The 13921-nt window shown below is 51.1% G+C and overlaps 1 protein-coding gene across 9 annotated transcripts in view; it reads right to left on the bottom strand.

Moving 5' to 3' along the window:
- The window catches only part of SCTR (secretin receptor), a 64461-nt gene extending 57414 nt beyond the window's left edge, over positions 1–7047 (bottom strand). For 8 of the 9 annotated variants that reach the window (XR_004350805.1, XR_004350804.1, XR_004350807.1 and 5 more), the window contains exon 1: positions 6677–7047. Coding sequence is in view for 6 of the 9 variants with exons in the window: in XM_032638164.1 (XP_032494055.1) it covers positions 6677–6727 (51 nt within the window). In the remaining 3 variants the exon portion in view is untranslated. The remainder of the gene's footprint in view (positions 1–6676) is intronic. The other variant, XM_032638168.1, reaches the window with a different exon arrangement.
- Between the last annotated feature and the right edge of the window lie 6874 nt (positions 7048–13921).

Raw genomic sequence — 13921 nt, 5'->3', positions numbered from 1 at the left:
GCGAGTGGCATGGACATATATACACTACCAAACGTAAGGTAGATAGCTAGTGGGAAGCAGCCGCATAGCACAGGGAGATCAGCTCGGTGCTTTGTGACCACCTAGAGGGGTGGGATAGGGAGGGTGGGAGGCAGGGAGACACAAGAAGGAAGAGATATGGGAACATATGTATATGTATAGCTGATTCACTTTGTTATACAGCAGAAACTAACACACCATTGTAAAGCAACTATACTCCAATAAAGATGTTAAAAGAAAAACAGTCCTATTCGTTTTCCCCTGGAGCCCTCCCTCCCACAGACTTCCTTCCTCTTCCCAACACCGGCCTGTGGTTTTGGGGGCCACTCCCCGCTCCCCCTGCTGGAGTTCCATTTGCTGGACTCCCTTTTTCTTTACTCTTCTTCCTTGTTTTACAGAATCACGTTCTCTAGTAACTTCCTAAGAAAGCACACGGAGGAAGTAAATTTTTGAATCTCTGAAGGAGTGAAAAAGCTCCTATTCACTTGAGTAATTAATTATCCAATTAATGAATAATTTGGAGATAGAAAAGTCCAACCTGCAGAGAGAGAAAATAACGAGGCAGACCCCAAAGTAAGAGAGGAAAGATGTGAAGAGAGGGTTCTGTTAGCTATTCTGGACTCTTAAATACGAAAAGGTAAAATCTGGGAGGAGATACAATGAAAACCTGTTGAATTCTGAAGGAGGTGAAGAAACGCAACATCACTTTGCTCATCACATTTTACAATATAATTACTCACCTGTCAACATTGAGACCGGAAAGGAATAGTTTCAAGGGGGAAACAAGAGAAATACTAGTCTAGTTTATAGGATGAGAAAGAAAAAGAGGGCACTCGATCGTACAACCAGTTCGAAGCACAAAACGTCATCAAACACTTACTGGGCCCCCAGGACGCCCCGCAATCAAAGGCGAATGGACGCGGGTCCTGCTCCCGGAGCTCACCGGCTCCAAGGAGTCAGAGTGACCCGAGGCGGGAGCGCGTGGGGAAGGCAGCCGCCAGGTCACGATGGACCACCAGCGGCGGCAGGGGCCCCCGGCAGGCGGCTGCACCCGAGAAGTCATCCCCACAGAGCGGAGAGGATGCGGACGGACGAGACGGAGCCGATGGGGGTCTGAGGGCCAGCTGAGGGCAGGGCTGGCGTGGCTCCCATGATGCATCTGCTCTGGGTGCCTCGACAGCTCCAAGCACAAGGAAACAAGATGTAGGCCTGGGAGCTGAGGTGAGAGAAGTGTGGTGGAGCAAGACTGGGCTTGTGACGCGGTAAGACGGCCAAAGAAGCTCACACGGTAAGAGGGAGCAGATCCAGAAGACCAAAGGCCAGAGACAGAGCCTCGGGGAACGACCCGCTCAGGCTGGGAATAAGAGCGTAAGAAAGGCCCACACCAGAGGAGGAACCTTGCGCGAGGAGGAGCCAGCCACGCGAGAAGGAGCCAGCCACGCGAGAGGAGCCAGCCATGCGAGAGGAGGAGCCACGAGAGAGGAGAGGCCTAGCCACTGGAGGGACCATGCGAGAGGAGAAACGTCTCGAGAGGTGTGGTGGGAACAGCGAAGGGTAGGAGCCAAGGCAGGGAAAGGGACAGGGTGTCCTGGCACGGAATGCTTCCAAGAGGCTGGGGTCCCATGGGTGTCCTGCCCAGTTTGACCAGGACAGTCTGCGTGTGTGCCTGCTACCTTGATCTCGTCATTCATTAACGTCCAGCTCCTCTCATCAGTCATGTGGTCCCCGGGTAGACCAAAGGCTGCACCCTGTCTAGTGACTGGGACAACATAGGCCCTGGTGACTGAAGCCCGTGGGTGGCGTGTGGGAGCCAGGGTGTGGCTGGCTGAGAAATGGGTGGAGGTGTGGGCAGGGGTCGTGGGTGAGGACTGGGCTGCCTCTATGTCGTCTCAGGACACAGGTCACTGAGCATGGTAGGGGCGGGGGTGGGAGCACGGGTGTAGGGATGGCCGTGGGCCGGAGCAGAGCCTCTGTTCCGCCTGGATGTGTTGTGGACAGGATATCTGTATCCCCCAATGAATATACTGATGCCCTAACCCCGGGTGTGGCTCTGTTTGGAGACGGGCCCATAAGGAGGTAATTAAGGTCAAATGAGGTCTAAGGGGTTGGGGCCCAGATCTGATAGCTTAGTGGTCTTATGAGAAGAGACACCAGAGGGCTCACTCTCTCTCTGCCCGCTCAGAGGAAAGGCCATGTGAGGGTAAGGCAGCTGTCTACAAGCCGTCTGGGGAGGGAGGGCTCCCCAGAACCCGGCCATGCTGGCCCTGGATCTGGGACTTCCAGCCTCCAGAACTATGAGAAGATAAACGTCCACTGTTTAAGGCCCCCAGTCTGTGGTGCTCTGTTATGGCAGAAGGAAGGGCACAGGAGGGTACAATTCAGACACATCTGTGAGAGCAAGATGTTGCTCAGAGGAAGTTCTTTCCCTGACTCTCAGGAAATGGGAGGTAGACCCGGTCTGTTGAAAATGAAAGAGGAGGTGGTGAGGTTAGAAATCTGAGAAGACACCAGGGGGAGCCTCTGGGAGCCAAGGTAAAGGGAACTGATGTGGGGCACGAAGGGATTCTGAAGTCTGGAAAACTCAGGAATCCTGGCAGCACGACGGGCAGGACATGTTGCACCGGGGAGGTCCCTTCCCCAGAGGCCCCCTGGACTCTGTCAGACAAGGCCTGTTGAAGCTGGGTGGGTCCCAGGAGATCCCTGTTTTCTCGTGTCCTCTCGAATGCTGGGCAGCCCTCTGTTTGTCATGTAAGCAAGCAGATAGGATCTGAGTGTTGTGGGGCTTGCCTTGGGCTGCAGGTTGTTCCAGAGCCCGAGTGAAGGTCAGTGGTGAGAAACCTCAGCTTGCTAAGGGCAGGGGTGCAGGCACCAAACCAGGGGCCACTGCAGGGGCCGCCCTGTGGGCAGAGCTCTAATCCTGGTTATTAAGTCTGCGCTTTCAACAAGGGGTGCCAGGAAGAAAGCTCTGCCCGTCCCTGGCATGCGGGGAATACTGGGGATGGGACAGAGGGAGGGGAACTCTATAGCATCTCCTAAAGGGGGTGCCAAAGCCTAGAGGACTCCCCTAAACAGTGTGGGAAGCACACCTCCTGTTGGACTTCGTGGCCCCAAGCTCATCTCTGGCCCCCTCAATAAAATGCTGTGTCCTGACAGTATTTTGTTTATGTTTTATGAAGTGATCAGATTAAACTAAAATTAGTGTCGTTTTGCGGTTTGGGAGAGAATTTCATGACAGCGCCTTGGGCACCAGAAACCAGAGCGGCCTCTCTTTGGGAGCAGACGCACATTCTGGCTAAGAACAGCTGGGTTTGGGTCCTCACGCCACCGTGTCCAGCTGGGTGACCTTGACCAGTGGCTTCACCTCTCTCTGAGCCTCTGTGTCATGTGCACAATGAGGGTACTGGTTGTTGGTGTGAGAAGTAAATCAGTGCCAGGAAGGACTGAGCAGAGTACCTGGTGTGAAGTAAGTGCTCAGTACGGGAAGGCTTCACCATCCTCACCGTCATGATCATCAGTCACGTTAACTTAGTAAACACCCCAAAAGAAACGCACAGATGCTTCCTCAGAATATTGTCCAAAACTCCCAGTGATTTTCCTCTAAGAGGCCACAGTAGCCAGATCCTCTGGTGGCCTTTGCAGGCCTTCCTAAAATTCTGCTCACCCAGCTGCCCCAGAGCTCGTCAGCCTCTGGGTCCAGATGTAGCCCAGAGAGGGGTGGGGACCACCATGCGTGCCAGACCCCATCCTTCGAGTTTCTGTGTTTCTGTACCGTCAACTGAGAAGGAATGAAGCGGGGGGGAAGGGAGGGTGGAGAAGCCCAAGGAACCCATGCCCTGCAGAAGTCTTCTTGTCTGGAAATGGGTCTCCATCAGGTACACCTGCTTCTGTCCTCTGGCTCAGATTCCCTGTCACCAACCCCACTACCCTGAATCCAACATCCAGTGACACCTATTGTGAATCCTGTTCACGCATTTCCCCTGAAACATTACATTTAAGACAGCGGTTCTCAACCAGGGCAGTTTTGCCCTGCCTGCTCCCCGAGGGCATTTGGCAATGTCTGGAGACACTTTGTGTTGGAACGACTTGGAGAGATGGTACTAGCTTCTGGTGGCTAGAGTCCAGGGACGCTCCCAGCACCCCTTGTGAAAAGCCCAGGTTTAATATCCAGGATTACAGCGTCAAAGTTAAGAAACCCTGCTTGAAGGAAAAAGCAGCCCTGCACCCCCCTTAACTCAGGTCCTCGGATGGGCAGCTTGCCAGATGCCCTGGATTAAAGAGCCCTCCCCTGAGTGACTCCTCCTCCTTTGCTGACATATCTGTGTACAATTTTGTAAGCAACGATTGCTTTCAAGATGTCATGCTTCACTACCTGTTGCTATATGAAACTGTCCCAGCTGAGGACAGCCACTATGGACAGCACCATCATTTAATGCACTCATTCATGCATTCATTCAGTCCACACACACTCATTGACTCCCCCTTACGCTGGGACAGGCCCTAGGGATAAAGGATTAGCGAGACTAAGTCTCAAGGCTCAAGCTCGAAGTGAACATATCAGGGAGGACAGATGTGCTGGTAAATAATAGCGTTCCAGGTAGAAGTCCTCATGAGAGACACGGGTGGGGACAGGCGAGGTGTGGCCAGGGTTTCCTACCCAGGTCTCAGAAAACTGCCCCATCAGCCATCAGCACTTGTTAGTCCACTGGCAAGGGACCCTCCCGACATCACCCTGTGTGGAAAGGCAGGGGAGGGGATAGTAATAAGCATTTGGCCTTAGTGACTGCCCCCCCCCCACAATTAGAAATATGCCTATGATTTCCCTCAAGAGGAAGCACAAAATGAATAAAGAATTGTTTGAATGCCCTTCAATTTCAAAATCGAATGTCTGACGCCTCAAACAAACAGGAAAAAAAAAAGCAGGGTTTCATAGGCTGGGAAATAGTCCAACCGAAGTAGTCAGTTCCACTCCTATTTGTTGAAGGAGTTCTCTGCCAAGAAGTGTGAACCTCAGGTCTGGATAAGCCCATAAAATCACCAGAGAACCAAGACTTACACACAGGAACCCACCTCGAAGAACACAAAGCGGTACCGGAGTGTATGAAAATGCACATAAAGACAAAGGGCGTCCGGGACAGAGCTCTGGGCTCTATTTTCAGCGCTGCCACAAACCAACTGATGTGGGGAAGGTCCCTGCTCTCTGTGGGTCTCAGTTTGCTCCCCCGTAAAAGGAGGTAACTGGACCAGGGCATAATAAAACATCCTTCCAAGGCACACAGAAGACTTGAACCAAGGGGAGGCTCTTCTTTCCCCTCTGTTTATTCCTGAGATAACACCGGGGTCCCCTTGAGATTAAAATGTAGGTTGAACCTCAGTCCTGAAGCCCAGCTACCTAGAGCAGCTGCCTCCCAGCCCTGGGCACCGAATCACAACACACCTGGAGGCTGCACTGGGCTTTGAACTGTCCCCACCGTCTCAGGTGGCGTTTCCCTGAAGTGGGAGCTCAGACTAACGAGCGGGTGCTGTTGCCCTAGCACGTTCCAACTCCAGCCCTAGAACAAGAGGCTCCAAGTTACAAGCGAGCTGGGAACAGAGCCCCAAACGCCAGCCTGGATGCCACAGAGCCGCCCCTACTGCGTGCCAACACTCCCGTCAGCTCGGGAAGCAGGTCTTTCTTGCAGTCAAACAGGATAGGACTACAGGAAGGCGAGGTCAGTGGACACCAGGAAGGACTTGCCCAGGACAGAGACCGCAGACTCAGAATTAGGTCCCCAAGTGCTCTCCCTGTGAAGTTTCTTGGGACAGAGGCCCCGGCCGCCAGTTTGGAAGGCTGGTGGGAAAGAGTGGTTCTGGAATCTGTGCGCCCACTTCCCAACCCCCCGCCCTCGCTTCCAGCCAGCCAGTCTGGGTGCAGCCACTTTCCCATTCAGAAATCCCACAGGGAGAGGCCCGGATTCCCTGGAGTTTCCGAGAAAGAAAGAAAAACACGCCACCCACTGCTGCCTTCTCTGTTCTCGGCCAGCTCCTCCCTGGGCCTGGTTTGGGGAGACCAGCTGCTCCCAGGAGTCCCCAGACACACAGACATTGGGGAGCCAAACCCACAGGAGAGACGAGGGGGAGAGCCGCAGACGCGGTCCCATCACAGAACCAGCAGCTGCTGCGGCCAGAGCTTTCGGAGGTCTTCCCATCCGCAGCCCGGTGTGTGTGCAAATGTCAAGGCTTTGGAGCAGACGGATTGGGTTCCAGTTGTCTTTTATCGGGGCAAGATTTTTGGTCTTTCCAAGTCTCGCTTTTCTTGTCCGCAAAGTGAGGGTGAACACATCAACCTCGAAAGGCGATGATGAGGTTTCAAGGAGATAACGCAGGCAAAGCGCCCGGCACACAAAACGCACGGCCAGGGGCGGCTCCAGAACTCCGCCTAGGAGGGCCCCGGAGGCGCAGCCGGGAGGAAGGGGTGGGCTGGAGGGCAAGGGGGTTATCTCAGCGCTGCCTGCGCCCAGGCTCACGCCGATGGTGTTTTGGAGGAGCGGGCCGTCCGGAGAGGAGCGGAGAGAGATCGTAGCTGTGGGGGACGCATGCGGAGGAAGGGCTCCCACTCCCCAGCGGAAGATCGTCCCCCACCCCCACCCCGCGTGGGACCCGCAGAGGCGCGCGTACTCACGGCGTGCGCGGCGCAGGCGAGCAGCAGCAGCGGAGGCAGGAGGGCGCGCATGGTGCCGCGTGCGCTCCCTGGGCGCCCCGACGGCCGCCTGCCCGCGCGCACCACCCGTTCCGGGCTCAGCGCTCCCAGCCTCCTCTCGGATCCTGGTCGGCCCCCGCGCCCCGGGGAGCCATGGCCCCACCCGGGACTTCGCCTCCTCGGACTAGGTGGCCGCGAGCCACGCCGCCCGGCCGGTTGATAAGGACGCGGCGCGGCGTGCAGTCCTCCGCCCACCGCGGCTGGCTGGGGTCCCGCGCGGAGGTCGGCGGCGGAAGAGGCAGAGGGAAGGCGCGGCCGCAGCGGCTCCCACGGCCTCGGCCTGCCCCGCCGACACACCCCCACGGACGGAAAGAGCCCTCCCCAAAGCCCGGGTCAGCCCCGCCGCCGCTGCGCGGCGTGCGCCACCTTTTCGAGCCTCTGTTCTCCTCCGGAACAACACGTCTAATAATACCCACCTACCTTCCGGTGAAAGAAGGTTGGGCGAGTGCCCTGTGACACAGCGGGCGCTTGGGAAATCGCTATGGCATCTATGCTGGGGGGCAGCTACTCTATTTCCGATTTTCACTTTATTTTTCTTTCTGATTAGTTACACACGCTCATTCCAGAAAGTTGCACACCCACCACACTGAGAAGCCTTTGATGATCAGGTGAGACGGAGGAAGACCATCCGGTGCACCCAGGCGTTTGGGGCTGTGCTGGAGGCTTTGTGCTTCCTGGTGTCCCCGGGAGGCTATTTCAGCATCAGGCAGGTGTGCCCAGCAGCCGCTCATGCTGAGTCTGAGGCCTCAGATGTCCTGGAGGTTGGCTTTTGGCCTCTCGGTACAAGGCATCTTCAAATGGCTTTTGTAGACCCAAGGTTTTCTTTTTCTGCCCTGGTGCCCATTCCCTTTCCTCGTGTCTCTCCTATCTAGATCTTTCTTTCAGGCACTTAAAGTCCGTCAGCTCATTGAATTCCCCCTCCCCCCACCCGCTCCTGCACACGTGGAGGTGAGGCGAGCTCTGCGTGATTGACGCCATTTGGGATAAGGATTGGCCTGCGGTTCTGCGGGCGTGCGCACACACACGCACACGCACGTGCACGCACAGTGCTCCCACTAGCAGAAAGCCTATAACTGGATTGCCCTGGGCCAGGCTGTCATTGGAGGTCAAGATTCTGACTGCCTTGATCCAGTGTGGTCAGTGGCAGGTGGTGGTTTTTATCTCATTCCAGCCTACAAGTATAAGCCATATTCTCCAAGACCAACGTTATCACTAATAAAAGTGATATTGGGCCCCATCTGTCTTAATCGTATTTCTCAACTGGTTCAAGATTCAGGCTGGAAAAAAAAGTTATCAACTGGGTTTCCCTAAACCCTGACATCCTAAACGTGCATTAGAAAGTGCATGAGTCAAAGACGTGCCATTTTTACTGTATAGACTTTCGTGTTACTTGAATAGTTTCTGTAACCACTGTGTCGTGATTGCCAGTGAAAAAGCAAAACGACATTTGTTCTGGGCAATTCAATCAATTTCTGGCCTGTGGCAAACCTTTCTTCTTTAAATAGGATGCTCTGTCTCTCAGAGTATTGAGAACAAGATCTGAAATGCTCCGTGGGAAGCCGTGGATGCAGTCAGTGGCTTTGTAAAACCTGCCTGAGAAAACAATTTGAGAATAGGAGTGGAAGAGAGAAGGTAGGGAACTAACCATGTATTTAATACCCGCCATGTGCTAGGGAGTCTTTTAGTAATTTGGGGTGTGTTACCATAGCCAATCCTCCAAGAGTCAATGAGAGGCATTCACTTTGTCTGATGAATAGGATGGGAACTGGAGGCTTGGGGAAGGTAAACACTTGCCCAGGACTGAGCCCAAAGCCCCGGCCCTGCGTCCTTTGCGGGGGCACTAGGATTTCTCTCAATCGTGAAGATGACTTCCTTACCCTCAGGGTTTCTAAAGCTCTTTTGCCTGCAGCATCTCCTTTGATCCTAGAAACAACCCCAGAGGTCGGTAGGACCAACGATCAGGGGCTGAAGAAGAGGAAGACCCCATGGCTCACATGGTTTCATTGAAGAGTTTAATGAAAGGACACCGTGCGGAGGTGTGGGCAGGACTGAGGGAACCGAGAGGGGACGTGAGGTGCCGGGCTCGGCCGCAGCGGGCCTGACAGGTGACAGAGACCCTCTCCTTGACCAGACGTTGGTCGGGCTTCTCTGAGCCTCTTCTCGACTAGGCTCTGACCTGGCCCCTTCTGTCTTTGGCCTGCACGCCCAGCCTCAGCGAGACTCCGGCCTTCGGTTACAGGGAATCCTCCCCCCTTGATGTCTGATTGAGCTCCTCGTCCCCCACCTGTGATGTCTAATCCCACCCTGCCTTCAGCAAGAAGGCTGTTCTCTCAGTTTAGCAGGAAATCTCCCTGTCTTGATGCCTCCTCTGAGTAGTCTTCCATCCACTGCCGCCCTCACCCTGCTCCCTGGCTACGAATCCCCGCTTGTTCTTGCTGTATTTGAAGTTGAGCCCCAGCTCTCTGCCCTATTGCAATACCTCTGTTGTAACAGTCTTTTTTTAATTAACTTTTATTGGAGTATAGTTGATTTACAATGTCGTGTTAATTTCTGCTGTACATACAGCAAAGTGAATCAGTTATACGTAATCCACTCTTTTTTAGATTTGTTACCCATATAGGTCATTACAGAATATTGAGTAGAGTTCCTTTTGCTATACAGTAGGTTCTTATTAGTTATCTATTTTATATATAGTAGTGTGTATAAGTCAATCCCAACTTCCCAATATATCCCTCCCTCCCCTTATCCCCTGGTAATCTGGATGTTTGTTTTTTGTACAGCCGTGGCTCTACTTCTGTTTTGTAAATGAGTTCATTTGTACCCGTTTCTTAGATTCCACATATAAGCAGTATCATATGGTATTTGTCTTTCTCTGTCGGACTTAACATCACTTAGTATGACAATCTCTAGGTCCATCCATGCTGCTGCAAATGGCATTATTTCGTTCCTTTTTATGGCTGAGTAATATGCCATTGTGTATATATACCACATCTTCTTTATCCATTCCTCTGTCGATGGACATTTAGGTTGCTTCCATGTCCTGGCTATTGTAACACTCTTGAATAAAGGCTTCCTTACCATTTTAACAAGAATCAGAATAATCTTCCTTTAACAAGGAGCAGAGAGAGAAAGCAGTGTCCCCTGAAGCTGGCAAGAGCTGCCCTTGGGAATGCAGCCACTGTCACAGCTGTGGCCTGGCAAGGGGTCAGGTTGGGATAAATACCCTGACCTCTCCTCTGCCCGCAGAATCTCCTGGCAGTGTCCTGCATCGGCTGGACCCAACCCAAAGCCAGAAACAAGGCAGACAGAGGGGGAAGAAACTGTCCACAGAGTTTAACCTTCTGCGTGGAGAAGGTAGGGTTGAGGCAAAAGGAGAATAACCCCACTTGGATGTATCATTGTGCGCATTTAACAGATGAAGAAACCAAAGTGGATGGGGCCAAAGGTCCAGATCACACAGGACTGTCTGTACTGAAACGCTGGTCTTTTGATTCCCAGCCCTGAGTTGTCTCCATCACGCTTATACCCCTTACACCTGAATCTAGTGATGGAAAATCAGAGCAATGATTTACTATCCTTTCGAAGTCCTGGGGGCTAACTGGGCTCGGCAGGCAGTTCTGGTTCGGGGTGTCTCACGTGGTTGCAGTCAGAGTCACCCTAAGACATGCTTGCTTGGATGGCTGGGGCTGGAATGGCTGGGGTTCCTCAGGGTCCCCCTCTATCTCTGCGTGGATCTCTGCGTGCTCCCTCCACATGGTCCCAGCGTCAGGCAGCCTCAGGGTGCCTGGGCTTCTTTTTTTTTTTTTTAACTTATCTTTTATTTATTATTTATTTATCTATTTATTTTTGACCACACTGTGTGGCATGTGGGGTCTTAGTTCCCCGACAAGGGATCGATCCCGCGGCCCTTGCATTGGAAGCCCAGAGTCCTAAGCACTGGATCACCAGGGAAGTCCCCTGCCTGGGCTTCTTACATCGTGGCTCTTGAGCCCCAAGGTGCTTGTCCCAAGAGAGAGCAGGTGGACATTATAGCGTAATTTATGACCCAGCCTCAGAGGTCATACAGTGCTGCTTCCACTGCTTTCTGTTGTCTAGACAATCACAGAAGCCGGCCCCGGTTCTAGGCGAGGCAGAATAGATGCCACCTCTTGATGGACGAGTAGGAAGATCCTGGAGGAGCATGTGAAACCCTAAGTACTGCTAGGTGGGATGTGGAAAGAAACTGTATGTCCACCCTCTAAATTCATTATAACCCCTATGAGCGTCAGAGAGGGGCGTCTATTTGATTTTGATGATTTTCTAGGTCTTCAGTCCTATCCCTTTCTCCAAGTTACACTGCGAGGTGGAGTAGGGCGTATAAACTAAGTCATGACCGCTTCAAACGCTAGAAGTCATGTCCTCACAACAGTAACTTAAAAGTTACCCTGAAACTCTAATTCGAAAAGATATATGCACCCCAGTGTTCATAGCAGCACTATTTACAACAGCCAAGATGCTTCCAAGATGTGGAAGCAACCTAAGTGTTAAGTGTCCATCGACAGAGGAATGGCTAAAGAAGATGTGGTATATATAAACAATGGAATACTACTCAGCCATAAAAAAAGAATGAAATAATGCCATTTGCAGCAACATGGATGGACCTAGACATTATCATACTAAGTGAAGTAAGTCAGAAAGAGAAAGACAAATACTGTATGATATCACTTATATGTGGAATCTAAAATATGCTACAAATGAACTTATTTACAAAACAGAAACAGACTCACAGACATAGAAAACAAACATAAGTTTACCAAAGGGGAAAGGGGGTGGAGGAAGGGCAAATTAGGAGTTTGGGATTAGCAGATACAAACTACTATATATAAAATAGATAAACAACAAGGACCTACTGTATAGCATGGAAACTATAGTCAATATTTTGTAATAACCTCTAATGGAAAAGAATCTAAAAAGACTATCTATCTATCTATAAATTATATATCTGAATCACTTTGCTGTACACCTGCAACTAACACGACATTGTAAATCAACTATACTTCAATAAAAAAAATTTTTTTAAGTTACCCTGAGGATGGGAGATCCTGTATTTGGTTCCAGGGTAACTTGTTCCCTAACTGTTTCATACAGATATTCTTATCACCCCTTATCAAGGCAGTGTAAGGCTAAATACTGAAGGGCACCAGAACGTCACCCCAAATATGCCGCTTTGGCATAAGGATTCTTTTGAGCTAAAGGGAATTGAGAAGCAGCAGACACAGGAAAAGCTCTTCACCTCCCCAGAACTGCCCAAAGTAAAATCCAAAGCTGCCCTTTTGTAAAGGAAATTTCCATTTATAAGAAGTCTCTGTAGCAGGAAGAGAGCTACTCCTGAAGACAAGCCTTATCATCTGAGAGAGTCTTCCCTGCACAGCGAGACAAACCTCATTCACCATCCAGCCACCCCTCCTTCCTAGGTCAGCTCCCCACCCAGAAGCCCCGAGACCACTTTTCCTTTGTTTAGCCTAAGACGGTATATAAACCTCAATCATCTGAGGACTTCCCTGGTGCCCAGTGGTGAAGACTCCGCGCTCCCAAAGCAGGGGAGCCGAGTTCGATCTCTGGTCAGGGAACTAGATCCCACATGCCGCAACTAAGACCCGGCGCAGCCAAATAATTAAATATTTTTTAAAATAATAAATAAACCCCAATCATCTGGCTGCCTCCTGGACTCTGGTTTCCTTGTGAAAGTCCGTGCATAAGTGGGTAATTAAAACTGTTTTTTCTCTTGTTAATCTGTCTTTTATCAGACCGATTCGCACAGGCTTCAGCCATTGAACCTGGGAGGGGAGGGGGAATGAGATTTCTCCTCCCCTACAGCGCAAATCCCCACCCCCTACCAAAATGAAATATAAACATTTCCCTGGCATCAAAAGGGAAAGAGGGCTTTTCTTCTCTCCCTTTTCTTTCAACATTTCCTCTAGAAAACTTATAAATCCCATTTGTCTCTTTGAGATGTATGTAAATCTTTATAAAAGCTCAATAGCCTCTTGCCAATTTTGCATCCCAGGAATGTCTTTCATGAAGGTCTTGGAACCATCTCTTTGCAATGTGAATGTCAAGGAGGATGGTGCCCTGTCTTCCTAATACTGTGGGAGTTTAGCCCAAGCACTTGGCTCCAAGTTGTAATTTCCTGCTTGTCAAAAGGATAGGAGAAGTTTTATTTTTCCTTTGGTAAAGACAATTAGCATGTGTACTATGGATTGTATCTGTCTGGCTTTATAAAAGGGTAAGATTTCTATTTGTCTTTGCCATGGAATTGCCAGTGATGTGCATCAGAGTCTGGTTATTAATGGTCACTGAATAATAAAACTGATTCATTCTTTTCTTCATTTTGTGGAGAGGGGTCACATGGTTGGCTGGAGATTTATGTTTAACTACTTCAACAAGAAATTAAGATATATATATAGAGAGAGAACTTAGCTAAGCACATCCACTCAGTGCTTATTTATTGAGCAGCTACTGTGTTCCAGGTGCTGTGCCGACCAATAGAGGCCTGGGGAAATTGCCTGCATGAAGCCCATGGTGCTGTGATTGCACCCCGCTCCCAGGAGGCCTGGAAAGATGACTGAGGCTGGTAGTCAAGACTTCAGAAGTTTGCACAACCACACATTTAACAAACCTATTGGTTGGCTGAAGTAAGCAACTGCAGAATGTATGGTGGGTATCATAAACTGGGATAAATTCTGTGGGAGCGTATACATACTAAAGGACCAGACTAAGCCTTGAGGGTTAATGTATTAGGCTGTCATGTCACTCATCATCTTTGTAGATAAATTACATTTGGATAGTGATGATTTTACAAGGTTCAACCTCCTAGGCGTGTGTTGGTTGTGTCTGGCCAACCGCCATTCCCTCTTCTGCTACAAGGAGCTCCCTTGGCCGTCCCCACTCGCAGACCACGTGGCTTGGGTGGGACTCGCACCACAGGCAACCCAGGCGTGAGCATGTGACCCAGACCTGGGCAAGGAGAGTCGCCCCCGCCAACTGACCACAGTGACTGCTTCAGGGATGGACACACGGCTGAAGCAGGGCCAATAGGAGTGGCACCAACAGAACCTACGTGATGGCATATTACGCAGAAGCTGGTAGCAAGATGGCAGGCTTCCAACGTTATGGAGAGACCCAAGG

The sequence above is a fragment of the Phocoena sinus genome, chromosome 7 (genome assembly GCF_008692025.1).
Source record: "Phocoena sinus isolate mPhoSin1 chromosome 7, mPhoSin1.pri, whole genome shotgun sequence".
Lineage (NCBI taxonomy): Eukaryota > Metazoa > Chordata > Mammalia > Artiodactyla > Phocoenidae > Phocoena > Phocoena sinus.
Note: the sequence above shows the minus strand (reverse complement) of the source record. Positions and strands in the feature narration are given on the sequence as shown.